General features: G+C 48.3%; 1 protein-coding gene across 3 annotated transcripts in view; it reads right to left on the reverse strand.

Moving 5' to 3' along the window:
- Nucleotides 1-650: 650 nt before the first annotated feature.
- The window catches only part of GRID1 (glutamate ionotropic receptor delta type subunit 1), a 793,510-nt gene continuing 773,797 nt past the window's right edge, over nt 651-20,363 (reverse strand). For 2 of the 3 annotated variants that reach the window (XM_021675822.2, XM_064374406.1), the window contains 2 exons: nt 14,440-14,680; nt 651-3,800 (listed from right to left, as the gene is read on the reverse strand). In XM_021675822.2, the coding sequence (XP_021531497.1) occupies nt 3,372-3,800; nt 14,440-14,680 (670 nt within the window). In that variant the 3' untranslated portion in view covers nt 651-3,371. Of the gene's footprint in view, nt 3,801-14,088; nt 14,180-14,439; nt 14,681-20,363 lie in introns of all 3 variants that reach the window. The other variant, XM_021675824.2, reaches the window with a different exon arrangement.

Consider the following 20,363-nt stretch of genomic DNA (forward strand, 5'->3'; position numbering starts at 1 on the left):
GTCACTGAAGCCAGGGGACCTTTTCAGAAGTTGGCCGAAAAGCACACACATCTAAGGGTGGAGGACCAGGCTGATGGCTCGAGGCCTGTGGGATGTCTGAGGGCATAGGATGTTCATTGAAGAAAGGTCTCCACAGACCTTGTGAGGGTCAAACTTCGAGAAGCCAAGCTGTGGGTCCAGCCAAGCTGTGGATCCACCAGGAATGACAGTCCCTTAGCCCTGAGACCCAAGTACACAGAAGCAACTTATCAGAGGTCAGGGTGAGTGCAGAAATGAGAATGGCAGCACAGTCATTCCTCCAGGCCATGGGAGCACTTCTCTATGTATGATGATGACCCATTTCTCTCCTAAGACTCTTCCAAGAACTTAATATTTTAAAGAATACTGTTAGGTTAACCAAAAATTAGACTTGCTGCTCAGCCTGTCACTCACACTGTCCCCTGGTTGGTGTCAGGGAACTCTGGATATGTACTGGGTGAGGAGGGCATGACCCCACCTCCAGGCATATCTGAGACCCCCTTGAGGAGAGGAGTTTTCCTCATGACTGTCCCTGCCGATGGCATAGAATTTAGTTCATGATCTCAGCATGCCCAGAAATAAGTAGTATTTCTTCACCGCAGAGAATAAGAGCATAGGGAGCAAAGACAAGATTTATTATTAAACAACTTTAATCCAAATGCTGATTATTATTTGCAGTGTCTGAAGGCACAAAATATACCTAAAATGTATGGAATAGTCTAAACAGAGTTATAAATCCAAAGAGCAAAGCATGAAAAAAAAGATACATTCTGAGCTGACACAGAAATCTGAGTTGGGAAGATTCTGTTTCCTAGAGAACTTGCTTGAATATCAATCATTTCCCCTCATGCCAAGGGTAGAAAAATTTTAAAGAAATAACATAAAAATGGTGAAGAATAACACCATGGCGTGTAAAGGATTTTGTATAAGCAGAATACTTCTCTTGAAGATGCTGTTTCTCTCTCTCTGTCTCTCTCTCTCTCTGTCTCTCTCCCTCTCTCTTTCACACACACACACACACACACACACACACCCTCCATCTCCCTCTCTTTCCTCCTTGACACTCATTCTAAGCAGAGCTATCCAAAAAGACATCCATGCTATATCCCAGAAGACAGGCCATCTCAGGGGGTGATGGGGAAACAGAGTTAGGTGTGAGATAAGGCAGTGAGACCAGAGTTTGATTAAAAAAATAGATATATATATATATATATATATGAAAAATTGACCATCCAGGGCAGGGCCCGCAAAGTGCTGATGGAAAACAAAGCCTGCTCTTCCTTGGATTCATGGTAGCCGACCTAGGCTTCTAGGGGCATGCCTGGCTCAAAGTTCCACATGCTCTGATTGGAGAAATGTCAATGGATTGACTTGGTAGCACGAATATCAGACCATTCTCAGCATCCATAGATAAATAACATAATTATAAACACTCTCTCTTCCCATGGTGCTTTTAGCTGACTGTGTGATGTGGCCGTTCCTTACTGCTCAATCATGTCACTAGGGACTTTAGGAAAGAAATCAATCCTGGGCTAGTTATCACCCTCATAAATACATCTTTCTAGAAACTCTACAAGGCTATAGAAGAAGCAATCAATAGGACTTTGTATTTCTCCATGACTGCAGACCCAGGCTCTCAGCTCCCTGATTACTGCTGGCAGTGGGAGCCCCACCTCCTTCAGTGAAAGATGTGGGCTGTGTATTCCATTCTGACAGGTCAGGAGATCAGAATCACCTTTGTCTTCAGGATAGAACTGAAGTGGCACAACTCAGATTCCCACAGGGCCACTCCTAATGCTTCTTTCCCTGATTCTGTAGTTTCGTTGCCCCAGAAAGTGCAGCTGAAGGGGGGCTGTTAGATTGTCCTAGGCGTACAAAACTGGGCTTCCCAGATAACTGAGGGCTTCCCCACAGCTGCACGTGCACAGGGCTAGGCCTGGGAATCTCAAAGGATATCAGATGTCCTGAGTGGGGAGGGCCCCTGCTCTGGGCTGGATTGCTGCTTGAGGAAGACTCCTGGTCTTGTCTGAAGAAGGTGATGACACTGGGAAGGAGGTTTTGTGCTGGAGCCAGCCCTATTTGTTGGATTGCCTGGAGGATTTATGACCCAGAGAGAGATAGGCCTTTACTTTTGGGGCTACAAGCAACTTCTTTGGTGGATGGGAGTTACACTTACGCTTCTCACCTAAGGGGCAAGGCTTCCTCCTACCTAAACAAACATGGTCTTTTTTCTCTATTTCCCAGCATGCTCCATCACCTGGAGTGCTGGTCCACTCCCCTGGGCGACTCCCCCAACTCCTTCTAACAGGATCCGTTTACCTGACACTACAAAGCTTCTACTCCCTGCATGTATGGCCACACTTTCTTCTCTTACCTGGCGCCATGGGCCCAGACTGAAGGGAATATTCTTCCCCTACCTGGCCTCTTGTTCCATCACTTCACCTGGTCCATGTAACTAACCGCACCTCACAACTTCCTGCCCCCAGGGACCTTCTTCCAGACCAACCCCACCTCTGCCCGGCCTCCCTGTGGCAACAGTGGAGTCTGCCCTCCTTCCCTCATATGCTATCATTTGTTGATTCTTCTAATTTTGAAAAGAAAATAAAAAGCAAGGCCAACAGGATGATATGAGAACAGCTCAGCATCAAAGTTCTCAATTACCTCACTACGGGTAATTGTCAGTTTCTCTCGGGCCCATGGGACAGAGGCACACTGCAGCACAAACAGCCGGTGACCATCTCATTCTGCATGGTCCAGGACAGGACGGCCCTGAGTCCAGGGCACCTCCTTGGTCCCAGGCTACCCAGAACAGCTGATCACCCTACAGCACAGCAACCCAGTGGGCCAGCTCAACATGGCCTCCAGACTCCCTCTATCCAGCTGAGGAACTAAAAGGAACGAGGGGCCGGGAGCAAAGAAACGGGGCAGCAAAGCTGTGGGACAAGGCAGCGAGCGGCATGTGGGGCTCCTCGTCTTCCCTTCTTCCCCAGCAGGGAGGGGGTCCTTATCTGGTCACCCCGCCTGCCCTCAGAAAGGCCCAGGAACGGGGGGCTCCTTTGGCACTTCAGAATGATCACAAGTAATTTGCCTTTTTATTCATATAGAACAAAATTTACAAAGTCATTCATACAGTTTTTGTGTTTTTTTTACTGACTTCGAAAATTGGGAATATTCAAAATACACTTTTACCCCACTCCATTCTGTCATTATTTACACATATGTACAAGAAAAATGAAAGAGTCTCTGTGTATGTGTGTGTGCGAGTGTGTGTGGTTTGTGTTGTTGTTTTCTTGTATTAAAAAGCTCTGCTGGTCGGGTGGGTGGGAGGGTGGGCAGGAGGGCAGGCGGCGCGGTCAGATGGAGGTCCCGTGGGAGGTGTCCAGAGCCTCTGGAAGGACGCCTCCAGGCACGGGCTGGAAGGACATGGGGATGGGGGTCTTCACCGGGCTCTGCCGGAACAGCCCCCCATTGGGCGACCTGTGTTTGCACTGCATGGAGGGCATGGTGGCCGAGCTGCTCAGCGGCAGCGGCAGGTTGCTGCTGGGCCCTGACGAGAGTGTCCGGCTGGTGCCGTGGCTGCTCTGCTCTGGCAGAAAGGTGCTGACCGAGAGCTGGGTGTTCTGGTACTCCCGTGTCGGCTCCAAGGTCTGGGTGGGAGCTAGGCCCCCCATCTCCAAGGCCGAGAGCTCAATCGATGCTGGGGAAATCTGCTTGTGAGCAATGTCTTCATCCATGAGGCTGTTCATGCGCCGGTGGACCTGCTCCAAGTTCACTTCTTTGTCCTGGAGGGAAGGCACAGGAAGGTCAGGTGGGCCCCCAACAGTGAGTCAAGGCTGGCTTGCTACAACTCTGGGTATCTGGAGGTACCAGGCCTGGTCAGCCTGTTGGGTTGTGGGTGAGTATTGCCCTCACGTGGCTCCCACCTTCCCTCAATTATATGGCCAACCCTCAGTTATCTGCGTAAGCCATTGGGTAAACATGATCCTTAGGTAGCAAAGATGCTGTCAACAGGCCTTGGCTGCATCCTGTCTCGCCTCTGTACTCAGTTGAGAATCACTGCCATACCTAGAAGCAACCCTTAGAACAAGATGCTTTGAAGAGCAGGCAGAGACAGGAGAAGATGAAGTCCCACAGGAATAAAGAAAATGGTCCTTGAGCCTCTAAGGTGCCCCATGAATTTGCCACTTAGAGCTCACAATGCTGAAAAGACTTTGCATGATCATCATCCCCCCCTTACAAAAAAGAAGGCTCAGGCTCAGGAAGGGTCAATGACTCCTAAGAGTCAAAGGCCCATGAGTGTTAGAGGCAGCTTGGAGGCCTGGAGCAGGAGAGAAGCTCTACCTCACCCAGTGACCTGTGTCCTCCCTGTGCAATCTCTTCAGGCAGTCCAAGGACGGGGACATGTCCCTGTCTGGAAGGATAAGAGGGCGTGGGTTCCTGGGTGGAGATTGTGAGGAACGGGACTTCTCCAGGGTCAGCTGACTCTCCTGGTTTCATGAGGGTTAAAGGCTACCTAAGTGGGTAATCTCACACCTGATATTGTCTCACCACAGAGGGTGATACCACAGGAAATCACTTGGTTCATTTATTTGCTTAAGAAAGAAAACAAAACAACAAATACCATTTCTTTCAAATAACTTAATAATTTGCCTACAATGTCAGAGTAATTAAAGGCAGACAAACTGCTTGAAAGCTCAAGGAAGACGTCATCACCTTCCTTGGCTTCCCCGCAGTGAGGTGGGCACAGGACCTGGTGCCTGGCAGAGAAGCCATATGAGCTTCCCTGTGAGGTTGAAGCTGCAGGGCCTTTGTAGCAGCATGGGTGCTGATGCACCAGGGAAGGCAGTGACCTCTCCCTCGCCTCAAACTCCTAGAGAAATACCGTGCTAAAGCTCAGCTCCAAGGCAACCCCTGCAGGTAGTCTCATGCTGGCATCATGTATCGGAGAAAGGAACCCATCCCCTGTCCACCTTCCAGGGGAATTAGAAACACTAAGAAATGTAGAAAGCCCTGAATATGCTTTCAGAAGGAAAAAGAAGGAATCTGATGAATCTAAGAGCCATTCCAGTGACTGTTTTGAGCTTCTGTGGGGATGGTGGGAGAAGATTTCCACCCCTTAAAAGTTCAAGTGAATGATGGGCAAGCGCCCCTGCCGGATGAGTGCATGAATCACAGGGCTAATCCCCATGAAGGGTCAACCCAGTATTCCTCAGGCAAGGAGGTGAAGTGCTCTGCAGTTTACTCCTTGTCTCAATGTCCTTTGGGATATAGAAGGTGGGACCACTGCTCTCTCCATGCTTTATGAGTTCATGGTTGACACTCAGAGCTCGGCTTCTGATGAGACACCTGCTGTCATTCCCAGACTTTTTCCTAGGACAAGAAAACTGACAACACCCATAAGAGAACTGACAAGTCATTCCAGGGAAGGAGGAAATCTGAGAATAAGAGAACCAATTGGTTTGAGGGTGGAGGATACTATGGGATGTGGCTCTGTGTCACAGGTGAAAATGACATCAGAAACCATTAGCACAGCCTCACAGGCACAGCCACAACACCAGTGATCTGAAGCCCACCCACACAAGCAGAGCTCAGCTCATTGGTGCTGGGAGACCATCTCTGAGTTAGGGTCACTTCTGTGTGGCAAGTACCATGGGGGAATTGGGGGAATTGGCTGGAGAATTCCAAGCTAAATATCATCCATGAAATGTTTATGCTGACTCCTGCAAAGGTTTGTAAAATATAGAGCAAAGCAAATTCAAGTTATTTTCTTCATTACCTTACACCATGGTTGAGTCAGCTCTGTTCAACTTTGCTCCTTTTTGTGTGTTCTATTTTGTCTGCTTTGTTTTCATTTTTGCATGTAAGACTACTGCAGGAATATTTTATAACTGTTATATAGGGTGTTAGTGGCTTAGCACCACTCAGCATCAACGATCTCTTCCCAAAGAAGTCTATGGTTTATTGCTTTTAGGGAATTACTACGCCCACTGGATAACAGTTTGACAGACTATCAGGAGACAGGTTACCTAATGAAGAGACAGGATCCTGACCCAAATAAGGACAGTAAGACTGAATCTGAATCCTGAACAAAGAGACAGAGAGACAGAAAGCAGCAGGTGCTTTATCTGCTGCAGCAGTGGCACTCCACCAAACTTTCTTTTCCACGGCCATCCTCCTAGTGCCTGGGTGCTGGGTCTCCACACAGGCCCTGACTCCTGTCCAGCATCAAGCCCGCATCTCTAGCATTCTTGTGGCTGCTATGAGCTCCTGCTAAACTGTGGATACAGAATCATCTGTATTAGCCAGACTCAGTGACACAATCGTTTTGGTGAATATTTGTATCAATAAGGCATTTTCATTTCAAAATGTATGAAGGGCACAAAACAGGTACCAGGGAGCCTGGAAGCTAAAGAAGTTGAGAGAGGAATTCAGATACTTGTAGGGTTAAATAAGATAACCTTTTCTTCTCTTTGCATCTAGCACAGCTTGGAGACAGAGGAACAAGCTGGTCACCCTCACTGGCAGAAACTTTCATTTCCACGGAAGGGAAACTGATGACCTGGGAACCACCGGAAGAACTAATTAGTAACTAGTCAGTTGCATAATCTTCCCTTTTCCTCCTTTCTAATTTCCCTTCAGGACTTTAAGGACCCCTTTAAAGATGAACAGAAATAAAGTTCAAATAGACTCAATTGAAGTGGGAAGCAGGTGTCTTGGTTCCAGTGCTGCTCAATTCTGGATTCTGGCCACTGATAGAGAGGGCCTGGCCTTTTTTTCCTCAGAGTCAACTGAGCACTAAGCCAGGGTGTTCAGGAGATGCTCCCATTTTGTCAGAGTTTGAAGAGAAGGAAAGATAAATTTCCTGTCCAAGAAAGCCACAGGGAGGTAGGGGGTTGGAAGTAGTGGCCAAGATAAAAGAATGCTCTCTACTTAATGCCAGGGAAACAAACATGAATGCTTCAGGGGAAGACAGACCAGCTAAAATTCTCTGAAGGAAAATGTGAGCAAGGGAGGTCTCTGAGCTAGATGACTGCACCATTGAAGTGCGAGGGAGAGGACACTGGAGAGTGGTGGACTGTTGAGTGGCAGGGCACAGGTGCCAAGCTGAAACAGTAAATGCAGTGGTGGGAGTGAACCAAGTGATACTGGAGCATTTAGAATCAAGGCCAGCCCTGAGACTGTGGAGATAGCTAGTTCCCTGCCAGTCTGTTATTTCTGAAGGAAGAGCTTGAATAAGTTTATTTTACCCAATTTTTTTTTTTGCTTGCCTCAAATTAAGGATGGATGAAGTAGTTCTAAGGACTGCAAAGCTGTGCAGCAGGAACCAACTCCAAATTGCAGTTATTCATTAGCCTTTAAAGTCTCTGTGTCAGGACATGCAGAAAGTGGCTGCACCAAATGGACACACTTTCCAGGGGGTTTCCCACCCAAATGGTTATCAAGAAATCCATCCTCTTCACATCGGCATGACCTCATTCTACTCAAATTCCATTACTCCTAATAGTTCCAACACCAGGACAAATCCTGGGAGAGGAGAGTGCCATCTCAAGCCTCTTATTTTGGTTGTTTAACTGAAGAAGAAAAGGTGTATAACTGCAGCAAATGCCTCCAATCTTTTCTGGAAAACAAATGCAGCCATTTGCTGTGTCTCTCAATGTGTCCTTTAAGGTGCCTGCTCCTGCTGCTGTCTGTGGGAGCCAGAGCTCAGGCGCGGAGAACAGACCGCCCGGTTTGGAGACCCTAGAAGCCTGGTCTGCTTGTTTCACCTGGGGCCATAGATGTAGCACTCATCAAGTCATGTCTGGCTGTTCCTTCTGTGTCTCCAGTCAAGGAAAGAGGAGACAGGAGTAATCAGCCTACTCAAGGAAAGAGGCAGGAGTGATTTGAATAATTATCTATCTTTTAGACAAAATGGTGCATTCTATTATGTTATGCAAATTCAAATAATGGGCTTTTTTATGTGAACTACATCCGTTTACATCCTTATTATCCCAAGGTTTCGGTGTTCGGCCAGGTAATGACAGCTGTGGAAAGAGACTTGGAAACTTATTGCTGTCTTCATTAATTTACGGTAGGTAACTGACCTAGTCAAACATCCCTGAATATGACATAAAATTCACAGACTGTGTTTACCCGTGAATCCGGCTGAATTCCAGCTCTGCGTTTCTCATCCCATATTAAACATGACGACAGATGCACTAACAGAGGTTATTGGGAAACCTCTCCCAGGCATTGTCTTGCAGAGATAAAGTTCTGTAATTAAGCTGGTGTTCACCAATGTAGAAATAACACATTGTATTGGAAAACGGTAATTAACTAAACTATCATCTTTGTAACAGCCTGTTACACATGGGACTCCTTAGAACAGACTTTACTTGGAGTCCAACAGCTCTTACTTTAAGTTGGGCAGGAACAAAACTGGGGATGAGGGACTTCTCCCTGACTTGAGCTGGCTGTTGGTGGCATTCTCCTGCTACCACTGAGACCAACCAGGCGCTAAATGGGACCCAAGGGCTGGGAGAAATGTCACCAACACAGTCTTCAGTGTTGCTCCCAACACTTACCCAACCCCACTGGGCTAGGCTGGGGGTCTGAGAGTATTGGCTGGGTAAGGACAAAGGAGCTCAAGTATGTAAGTGAAATGGTCTCAGGAGATGGTGGGCAGTTTTTCAAAACATCAGGAGAAAGAGTTCTGATCAGTAGATTTTTTTTAGGGAGGGCAATGAGAGTGAAGCGACAATGACTTCACACCATGGGTGGTAGCAGCAGGTACACTGAGAAATGAACCTCAGAGATCAGGGGTATGGCAGCTTGCTCAAGGTCACACAATTCCACAGTAAGTGGAAAGTCAGGATGAGAGCTCACATCTACCAGATTCCCAAACCTGGGCTCTTTTCTTTTCCTTTTTTGTTTGTTTGTTTGTTTGTTTGAGACAGGGTCTCCCTCTGTCACTAAGGCTACAGTGCAGTGATGCAGTCTCGGTTCACTGCAGCCTTGAACTCCTCGGCTTAAGCGATCCTCTTGCCTCAGCATCCTGAGTTTGGGACTACAGTCACATACCACCTCACCTGGCAAATTAATTTTTATTTTATTTTATTTTGTGGAGACTGGTGTCTAGCTTTTTTGCCCAGGCTGTTCTCCAACTCCTGGCTTCAAGCAGGCCTTTCAAAGTGCTGGGATTGCAGGCATGAGCCAGTATACCTAGCCTAAAACCTGGGCTTTTTTCCATGATACCAGTGTGTCAAGAAATTCATCCTCCCCACACCAGTGAGACTTCATTCTACTCAAATTCCATTACCCCCAGTAGCTCCTCACCTTGGAATGTTGGTGTACATCAGTGGTTTTCATCCTTGGCTGGATATCAGAAGCACATTTGGAGATTTTAGAAATTATGGCAGTCCAGATCTCCCTAATATGACCCTTTGGGAAACAAGGCCCACGCACTTTTATTTCTAAAAAGTCCCAGAATTAATCACCTCTGATGTGCAGCCAGAAATGAAAGCCATTGATCCAGCTGCAATGATTATACAACAATTTAACATTAATAACGTTTTCTTTATGGGTGTCCAGACTAGTTCATTCATTCAATAAATGCATTTGAGTTCCTACTACCAGAAGAGCTAATGTTCTTGGTAAAGCATCTATCTTGGTCCCTGGCACATGGAAAGTGCTCAATACGTCAATTATATTCATCACCCCTTAACGAGAGCTTCCACTGTTCCAGAGAGAAGGCAAATTGATGGGAATGCAGAGATGAGGAGGCAACGGCGGATCTGAAGCAGAGACAGGCAGGTAAACAATTACTGGCAATGTGGAGCACACCCAGCAAGGGGGGCGGCTAGTGGTGGCAGCAGGCAGGGGAGGCTTTGCCAAGTGTTCTGGCTTTGAGACACACAGCGGTGTATGGTAAGTGTTCCGTGGCTTCTCACTGGAAGGCCCTGGGCTAAAATGTGCACACTCACTATTCTTACTCTCACGCTAAGCCATCTGCTCCTGAGCATAGTTCTCAGGCCAGGCTGTTTCCAGCAGAAGAGAGAGACTGAGGTTCAGATAATGTAAATGTGTAGCCAGAAGTCAGGAGCCAGGAGCCGCCTGGGGTAGAGCACCGAGTCACACCCTTCATTCCCAAGCCCTCTGGCAAATGCTACCTAGGAACCCAATGGGCTCATGTCCATATCCAGTGGAAAGGACAGGTCCTTGGCCTTTTGACAAGCTTGCCCCTGGGAGAAAGCAGGGGTACAGAGGTAGACACAGCGTCCACATCCTATCTCTACCCTTCTCACTTCTAAGATGGATTTCACCAGGGATAAAGATGCCTTCCTCACCTGCTGAAGAGGGCTAACAAGATTGTCCGGCACAGGGAAGGAGCCCTAAGGTGTCACTTATCTCCCCCATATTCCTCATTGCCTAGCCCAGAACCTCTGGATGGAGTAGTCCCTTGGCCACCATCAGCCAAGCATGTCCCTGGACCAGACACTGTTGGGTTGGCATAACTTAAGAAGAAAAAATGTGCAGAAGGGCAAACTCTTTACATGCAGTTGAAGAAGACATCAAAGGAGTAGAGGCAAGGAAGTGTGGAGTTGAAGAAGGGAGGGCCCCTGGGACCTAATTTTTCATAGCAGGTGGGGACATGCAGACAGAGGCTGCCCACAGCCAGAACACACAGGCCGGCTACTCCTCTGCCCCCTGCTGCCCCGCCATTCTGGCCTCTGTCCTCTGCCAGCTCCTGTGTGCAACGGAAGCAGGGCCAGTGGAGGGCAGACAAGGCAGAAAGCAACAAGGATTCCAAACTCCTAGCCCAGTGATGGATGATTCATCTCTCACTCCTCATGTCGTCTCCCATTTGTACAGTTCTCATCTTTATTTCATGAATATTTTATTCTCAGAGCAATGGCTCCACATGCCCCATAAATCTAGCGGGTGGCTCTTTACTGCATCCAGGGAGCCTGGTGCATTCACCTGCATTGGCTAACTACATAATCATCTAATTCCTTAGAAAAAATATGGTCTCAAATCTACATGAATATTAAGGGGTTGAACGCACATTACTACTCTTCTTCAAGTAGGTGTCTAAACTGTGACGACAACCTAGAGCAAGCCATTAAACACAACTTGGGCTCCGCCCAAAGACAGGTTTCTAGCCCTTAAGAAATACTGCCAATGCCTCAATATGAAACATTCAAAGATTAACCAGACACTCTCACCTAATTGCAAATGCTGCTCCATAAAACACAGGCAACCAGTAGCACAAAGTAGTTCTGGATTAAATACCATCATTATTTTTTGTAGGTTTTAAGAATATGCTTCTAAAACACTGTGATTTTGAGCCCTTTCCTGGTTTCTATTCCGTGCATGATGAAGTCAAAACCTCTCGGTCTGGCATTTAAGTCCTTTGGAGCAGGCCCTGTCTCCCTCCCCAGCCTCCTCTGCTAGCATCTCCTTCCTCATGTTGACACTTCAGCCCTGGAGCTCCAGGAGGTATGATGACTTTGTTTACCTCCATGCTGTTCACCCTGCCAAAAATGCAACTCCCTGTCTCATCTTTAGAGCCAGGATTTGTACCAATTCTTCAACATTCAGTTTTAACAGCTCTAAGCCCCAAGTAGACTTCAATAACCGGCACCCCTAACCCCTCTGACCCCACCATGCCCTGGCTGGAATGGATGCCCTTTGTACTTCTGTGATACCTGCTGCTTACTGCAGGTCAGCCTGATCAATGGGTGGAGACTGCTGGGCCCAGCTCTCTGCCACATCTGTGCACAAGGAGATAAGCTCCCTGAAGGCAGGGGCCGGGTCTCTATAGGCAGGCTTATTAAAGGAAGAAAGGGAAAGAGAGAAGAAGGAAGGGAGACATTGCATTTGAAATTTGGAAACCCATAAAAACAGGAAAAAGATGGAACATTTCCATGCAACCCTTCTTAGCAATACCAGAAGGGGTTGGAGGACAGACAGCTGCTGTGCTTTCCCAACCTGCCTCCCTCCATGTGTCCTCATTCCTATCTGGAAGCAGGTCGGCAGCAGGGGAAGGAAGTCCCACATTCTGGAAGCAGGGCTAATGTATTCATCATTTCATAACTGAGATCCTGGACTTATGTAGAAGCCAGAAATAAAAGGTAGATGTTTTACCAGCAAGGAGCTGTCCCTCACAGCTAGGTTATCCCTTGGTCTCCTGGTCTCTCCATGTTTTTCTCTTTTCTTTTCTGTCTTCCTATCTGTCTCTTTAACAATCACCAGTCTCTCTCTCTCTTTCTCTGCCTCTCTTACATACACACACACCACAAATTAACTGTGTGTGGTCCAGGCTGAAATTGTCCAAACTGTCACTAATCTAGGCATTGTGACGGGACATAGCTAAAAGCAGACAATGACTTCCCATCCAAAGGATAAGCTCTCCCTGCATGTGGCTCACAAATGATAGGCTAGAGACCGGGGCTGAGCCTGAACCTGTGTCTCCGGGCTCCTACCCTTGCCCACAGCTACTCAGGAAGACAAATTCCTGACAATGTAATTTTCACCCACCTTGAGACCCTCCCCTGCTCCCCTGACACAAGGGGCCTTTGCACAGAGGAAACCAGGCTGAAGACTTAGGGAAAATAAGCAAAACCTTAAACAAACAACACAGGGAGTGGGCGTAACATGGTCGGTCTGAGGGCCTGGTCTTTCCCATCCTTATCCTTCTGGAGTCGTCGCACTGTGACAGCCCACTGATGCTTCTGTGCACAGAGACCTGGGTGGTGACAAGCAGGTGAAGGGTGCACACTGGCCATGGCATGGAGGGGGCTGACATGATGAGGAGAGGTGAGATATGTGCAGCCTTTTCTTAAAACTACTCATCAGAATCATTCACTGTCCCTCCCAGGGACTTCTTTACACAAAATTTTCCAGTAGCCAAAGAAGCTTGGGACAGAACCATCAACTGTTCCTTTCAGGGGATTTTCTCAAAGTTTGGCCTTCCTTTCCTCTTGAGCTCCAGGGGTGATAGGACAGCCACCGAGGCTGTGGCTGGCCCCACCTTTGCATTCTCTTGCATGGAGATACACAGAAGGCCAGAGAGAAAGACAGATGTTCCCAAACATTGCAGATGTACTGAGTTAAGCAGTGTAAGGACAGACAGCTCACTACCTGGTATAATGCAGAGTTGTGTAAAGGAGTGAGGGATGCCCACCCCTGTCCTAGCCCCTGACCTGCCAGGAACGCGCTTACAGACCAACGAATAGAGGGTGTGATGTGGCCAGATACCCAGGCCACAGAGGTGGTGGACCCACCCTTCCTGTCCAGAGGTGCCAAATCCCTGCCCAAAATCAGGCTGAGAAGGATCCTGCCAGCTCTTACTTTCTCCTGGCTGTTTTTCTTTCCTGCCTCAGTTTATTTTTTGTGCACTTTGGATCTTCTACCTCTGAAATCATTTAATGAACTGGCAGGTATTGAGCCATCAGTAAAATTAAAAAGTCAAAAAACAAAAACAGAACAGAAGTGCATTTGGGTTTGATGCAGGGTGCTCTCCCACTTCCTGTTTGAGGTTTATATCCATTTGCACCCACAGAGTCTCTAAGCAGAGCTGTGGTTCTAGATATAGCTGAGGTCTATGTGGCAGGGAGTGACAGCCCCACAGACGGTGTGGCTGGGCATGTGCCTGTGTGTAGTTTCTGCTGGCGAAGCATCATCACCAAATGACACTCCCTACCTCCCTCCCTTATGGGAACTGTCTCCAGGTCTCCACGGAACCTTGGTGAAGGCTTTATTTCAGGGGAAAAAAAAAAAAAAAGGGAACTTGAGGAAGAACAAAACCCCATCAAGAAGGAAGTGTGGAGGGGCAGAACCAGCTTGCAGTTGGCACACACAGGAAGAGATGTATGCCCAGAACCTGGAGTCTAGACAGAGCTACAGTGTCCCCTAGACTGGGTGTACCCAGGAAGGACGGGGCAAGGCTGGGCCCTGTGAGGAGGAGGAAGGTAGGGAGAAAGGAATGCTGGGAGGGACAGGGATCCCCTGGTGCCCTGGGAGAGCAGTGCCCTGTGGCCCTTGGTGAGAAGTCAAAGAGAATCAGGAAGGAATGGGCTCCTCTCTTACCCTACAGGTGGTCTCTCCAGGTCAGGGTGGAGGCACATGGGCGGGGCAGGGTAGGGAAGGGCTCTCTGGCGCTGCCCATGCTGTACCTGCTCTATAGATAAATACAGGACTTTAGTGGCTAAGGCTGGCACTGCAGCACTTTGTTTAAGCACGAAAACATCCCCTACATGTCTTCTTTAGTTTTAAAAACAGAATGAAACAATGACAAAATCCCCCAATATAAAACACTGCTGTCTCCAGACATGACGACTCAGATAAACACTAACTAGAAACGGTCTGCCCTCCAAACGGCCCAGTGTGACACTCCTGCCTTTAGGCTGCAGAAGGGAGGGCAGTCCCCAGGGTGCTGACCTCCTTGGGGGTCTCCTGGTGGCACCGGTTGCTGTTCCACCACAACTCCAGGGCAGCCACCAGGCAGGCCAGGAGCAGGCCGATGGCCAGGATGCAGAAGACGCCGGCGAAGCTGTGCAGCTTGAGGGATTTGCCGTCGGCCTGGGCGCTGGCATGGCTGGTGAGGTCACAGCGGCCCATGTGTGGCCACCACTTCTGCTTCAGCACATCCAGGTCCCCTGTGTCCTGCAGCTCCAGTATCCTGCAAGACACAATTGAAGTGAGCTACAGACACCGACCTCCTGAACTCAGCCACGGGGGCCCTGGCCCCTGCCCCACCATACTGCCCCCCACCCCCGCCACGGACAACACTGAGCCATCCTAGCAGCTTTCTGCCCTAGCTCTTCTCTTCCCAGTCCACTTTCCACACTGCAGGTAAAGTGTTATTCCCCACGCACGTTAGGTTTCGTCACTCCCCTCCCCAGCACCCTCCTTCCCTCTCCCACCCCATCCCATTGCCCAAGGATAAAATCTAACAGCAAATCACATAAGGTCCATCACAGGGATTCTGTGGCAAGAGCTCAGGATAAAACTGGGAAATACAGAAATGAAAGAGGCAAACATTTAGGTTGCGAACTTAGTATATTCCTGATCATGAAAACGCTTTTTTCTGAACTTTCATTACTATAGCCTAAGTCTCTCCCACTGGGATTCACCAAATCATTCATATAAGCATTTGATTTGAGGGCCTCCTGTGCTTTGTCTAGTATGATGTTCAGCACTGCTAAGCTTATGGTCTAGAGATACAAACAATAACCCTAAAACAATTAGCTCAATCGAAGTGCAGGCAGAGCTGCGATAAACACAACAAATCAAAGTAGAGTTTCTAGGAAACAGCACGTGGTGGGTAGCGTCCACTGGAGGATTGCGGAAATCCTCATTGAGGAGCCGACAGGTAAGGGGAAGTGTGAAGTATGACTAATCATAAAACAGCTCACATGGGTCTAGCATGTTCTGCGTGCCAAGGAGTACCCTTCGTGCTTGGTAAATAGTGTTGAATCCTCATTTTCATGCCAACTCTTTGAGATGGTTCTTCCTATTTTCCCATTTCACTGAGAAGGAAATCAAGGCACAGAGAGGTGAAATGTCTTGCCAAAGTCATTCTGAGGCTGCAAGGGTTGGCTTTCAACTATGAGGAGGAAGAACCTGCCTGAGACTAACACCCCATGTGAAAGTCTGGGGTAGCACTTAGGACGTTTAAGAAGTGGAAAATGGCCGACAAGGCTATTGGGTGGTATGGGAGCAGGTGTCAGGTGATGACAGAGAAGGCAGAGCCCAGAACATGGGCTTTAAGAGGCTCTGAGGGCTCTTGATTTCATCATGGTGGGACAACCCATGCCGCTTCTATATTCCCCATTGTGGTTTTCTTTGCTTGTGGTATTTTGTCTGGAACCCAGGAATCTTAACAGAGAGCCAGTGGTAGCTGGTAGCAGCCAGACCTCAAACACCCAAGCTTTTCCACTGGGGAGTGGAGCTCTTTAAGACTGATCCATGGTGACATATTTGACTGATAACATCTGTAGAGATCCCTCTGAGTTCTGTAGTTAGAGAGCAGCAGATGTTTATAGCCGGGAGAAATTCACTGCCCACTGGACAGGTGCGTGATCTCTACCCTGGACCTGCACTGCAGGTTAGCTGTGAACACAGACCTGAGGCTGTGCTCAATTCCCACGCATGGGCTTATGTCTGGTTGAGACAAGAGCCACAGCCCTGAGAGGGTCCCAAGACCTGGCAGCATCATGGACCCAGCACAGCACGGCCTCCCGATGGCTGGGAATGGCCTACCCCAGTGCAAGGATAGGCTTTGGAGGCACCAGACCTCACCTGGACCAGAGACTTACCTCTACTAAAGCTCAGTGTTTTCATCTTTGCAACATAAACTGCTGACCCCCACTTGGATGAGCAGATCCTTCAGGACAGGAGCTCTGTTTTCCCTGAGCAAGCACAGTGGCTGGCACCACTAAGGCTATCAGTAGATGTCTGTTGTGTCAATAAACGTGTGAGTGTACTAACTGAGTAATGAAAACTTGACTAAGATGGCTGTGGTTAGATATTGATATAATGTCCATTAAGTGCATGTAAGACACAGAATGTGGTTGGGCATTCAGGGACTTGGTTGTTAAGATACATGTGCATTTATATGGTTTTGGGTCATGCTTAGATTGCCCTGGAGCACTGCAGACCTCTCTAATGGCATGTTGCCTGGTGAACTGGGCAGCCACAGTATTGCACCACCTCACATGGCTCCGATCATGTCGGGCCAACTCCGTGGCTGCGTATCTGCCTGTTCACTGGCCTTAATAAGTCTCTGCTGGTAGGGGTGAGGGGGTGAAGCCTCCTGGCAGTTACAGGAACCCCAGGGACAGATGTGCAGGACCTCAGGGCCTTTCAGGAGGTCAGGAGTTGAACAACTAGCTGGCCACGGATAGACAGCAGAGCTTCGTGTTCATGGATATCCATTCAAATCCAGGCTCAGAGCCTCTAAAATTTAGCTCTCTCATCACGAAAGCCTGAGGTTATAATAAATGCACCTACCTCACAGGATATTGTGACAAAATGAGAAGAGGGAACACATAGAGACAGTTCGCTTGAGATCCAGCCAGTAATCAGAGCTCCATAAAAGCGGCTTAGTAGTTGTCAGTCTGATGGCCACATTGACCAGTAGCCTTATCCTGCCAGCACTGACATGAGCGACCTTTTATTGAGGACACAGTAGGAGCTGATCATTTTACACTGTTTGAATCCTCATAACAGCCTGCAAAGTGGTTCTTATTATGTCTATTTTACATCTCGGAAGACCTAGAGCTCAGAATCTAGATGACTTGCCCACTGTCGCAATTAGAAAGTGGCGATGCTGCTCATCAGAGCTGGGTCATTCTGACCCAGGAGGCCATGCTCTTTTCAGAACAGCAGGCTGTTCTCCCAGGACCAGCTTCTGGCCTAGGGAATGGTGAGGCTCTAGCCAGATGGCAGTTGTGGGGTCAGATCTCCCCACTTCTCCACTCATTAGGCATATCCTGTGCAATGTTAGGCAAGTTGCTTAATTTGGCTGACCTTTTCTTCTTCCTGCTCCCCATAATTGTATGCATTTTTTATACCCACTCTTATCCCAGAATGATAGTAAGGCAATTTATAGGAAAGTATACCATAAAACTAAAAAACCTAAACAAACAGAAAAGGACATTTTAATACGGAAGGGACAGAGAAAGATAAAACAAGTCCTGGGCACAAATGACTTTGAGAATGAGGCTAAACTAATGCACACCATAATAATCCATACTCCCACTTATGAGTGAGCCAGAGCGATAATAGCCACTTCCTGAAGCCAGTTGTTCTATTTTCCAGACAGATATAATTGCAGGTGCTTTTTTCTATTCAATAGCTGTGGCGCCTGCTACACAGTAGGTGCTCAATAAATGGCTATTAAGTTGCTAAACATTTATTGAATGCCCACTCTGCATGCTGTGGTCTGCAAGCCTGTTTATAGCACATAAGCCCTGCCACACACGCACATACATCCACATCCTGTCCTTTGCCAAAGCAAAGGAGTGTATCTTTATTCAAGGGAATAGTTTAGTTCCCAGGATGAAGGAAAAGAGAGTTACAGCAGTTCCACATAAGGCTGGGACCTACCATTTATACCAGGACCTGTTTTCTGCAAATGGCATGAGGCATTGCTCTCAGGACCTATCCCTTCACACCTCTGAAGCATGCCCTAGCTAGGGGCAGCTCACAGTTCTTTATGGACCATACAACAAAGCCTCTTTTTTTTATTTGAGAACAGGGTCTCCTTCTGTCACCCAGGCTGGAGTGAAGTGGCATGATCTCAGCTCACTGCAACCTCTGCTTTCTGGGTTCAAGCAATTTTCATGCCTTAGCCTCTCAAGTACCTGGGATTACAGAAGTGTGCCATCACACCTACCCAATTTTTTGCATTTTTAGTAAAGACAGGGTTTTGCTATGTTGGCCAGGCTGGTCTCAAGTGATCTTCCCCTGGCCTCAAGTGATCTGCCCGCCTCAGTCTCCCAGAGTGCTGGGAGCCACCACACACGGCCCAACAGATCCTTTTAAAGAAACACTGGCAGAGTAAGTTGACAACCTGAAGTCTAAGTGTCCCCACTCAGGGGATGATTCCAGCCCAGGAGGAACTGTACCATGCAGGAAGATGAGGAAACTGTGGGAGGCCAGCACAGGCCACTGGTGACATTTCCTTATAGTCACAGAGCACATGAATTCCGATGAAAGCAAATAGTAATCAATCACTACTTGCCAAAATGACATGGAAACTGGACTAGCCACGTCTGATCATGGTGACTACTGGAGTCGGGAGAGCAGACCATGGGGTCTCTGTTGGGAGGTTTTGCATAGGGACCATACGGTGAGTGAGTGGGCAGGTAGTGGGCAGGCCTGTTCCAGAAAGCCTGGTCTCTGGGGTCACACACCTCAAGTTGGCCATGGCTCTGGTCCTCTGAAGCCACACAAAGGACATCTCACTCCATCTGCCCCCAGCAAGGCTTACAATATTGAAGGTGGACAGCCACACCCCTCCCCACTCATCTCCACCTTCCTCAGGTTGAATAATCTCAGGTTCTGCGCTGACCTAACTGGAGAGCCCTCTGCTCTGACTCCATTCACCAGTCCAGCAGACACCAGGTCTCCCGGACTAATGCCTGCTGCCTCTTCTCTGCAGTGTGTCAGTGTTCACTTCAACAGACTCTCAGGAGCCATCTGAGCAGTGTGAGCACACGGGGACTCTAACCTTTCCTCGCTGGGGCCCTGTGCTTCCGTGAGCGCTGTCTTGGGGCACATTAGCAGTCATGGTTGGCCCCATGGGCTCTCTTACCATCTGTTCTAGAGAGATGCTCAGAGGTTGATGGTCTGTGGAATTGCCCTGAGCCTCCCACCTCGGGAAACCAACTGGTGTGAACCTCAAGAACACCAAAGTGTTATAAATCCTGGAGAGAAGCCATTCTTTCTTCATGCATTTAATCTGAGCAATTGATAAATCACTATTCCTCCTTCCCTCTTGCCATCTCTCTCTGCTCCAGAGAGCAGAGGGAGGAACAGAATGTATACCTGATTAAATTTAAGAGAAAACCCAAAAGCCTCATTTACCTTAATTAGCCCTACTCTTTCCCTCAGTTTTGCAAACAAGCCACTGAATGGACTGGTTGCAGGCCCTCCTCATCAGCCTTCCCTTAATGGGGCTGAGGCCCAGGTACTCATGATCAGAAGGGCCCAATCTGGACATCTAGAGTGTGGGAGAAGGGTGGTGGTGGGGCTTGGAGATCCAGCAGCAACATGGGCACAGCACCAGGGCTCAGAAGACACGGATTCTACTCCCAGCTCTGCCAGCAGCTGGCTCAGTGACCTTGGATTTCCTAGTTACCTCCTCTGAACTGTGGGATGTTAAAGAAATGGTTTATAAGGACTCTTATCGCTCCAAACAGAAGTTCCTTAGTGCTGAAATTCAAGCGTTCATCAGTCAACAGGGGTTGCCCCTGAGCCTGGCACGATGCCAGCCTTTTTATTCAGATGCTTCTGCCTCATATTGGATTTGGGTGGACTCAGGCAGAGCCTGCCCCTAGAGCTTCTTCACTGGGCTCTGCAGATTCATCCCTTCACCCAGAAAAATGCCCTTCACAGATATGTGCAAGAAGATGGCCCAAGGCTTAGACACCTTGGGGACAGGAGCCCCTGTTCACAGGCTGACTACTGGAAAAAGGCCACCCTTTCTGGCTAAGGCCATGTCCCTCCCTCACCCCAGCAGACATCATCTCCTTGGACCAGGAAACCTCTGCCCTATAATCAGATCCCCCCTCCAGCCACATGCAGATAAATATGGAGACATTCTGCTTCTCTAACCCTACTTTTTAAAAAGTCTT

The sequence above is a fragment of the Aotus nancymaae genome, unplaced genomic scaffold, assembly GCF_030222135.1.
Source record: "Aotus nancymaae isolate 86718 unplaced genomic scaffold, 86718_ANA_hifiasm-v0.15.2.pri h1tg000010l, whole genome shotgun sequence".
In the NCBI taxonomy this organism is placed as follows: Eukaryota; Metazoa; Chordata; class Mammalia; order Primates; family Aotidae; genus Aotus; species Aotus nancymaae.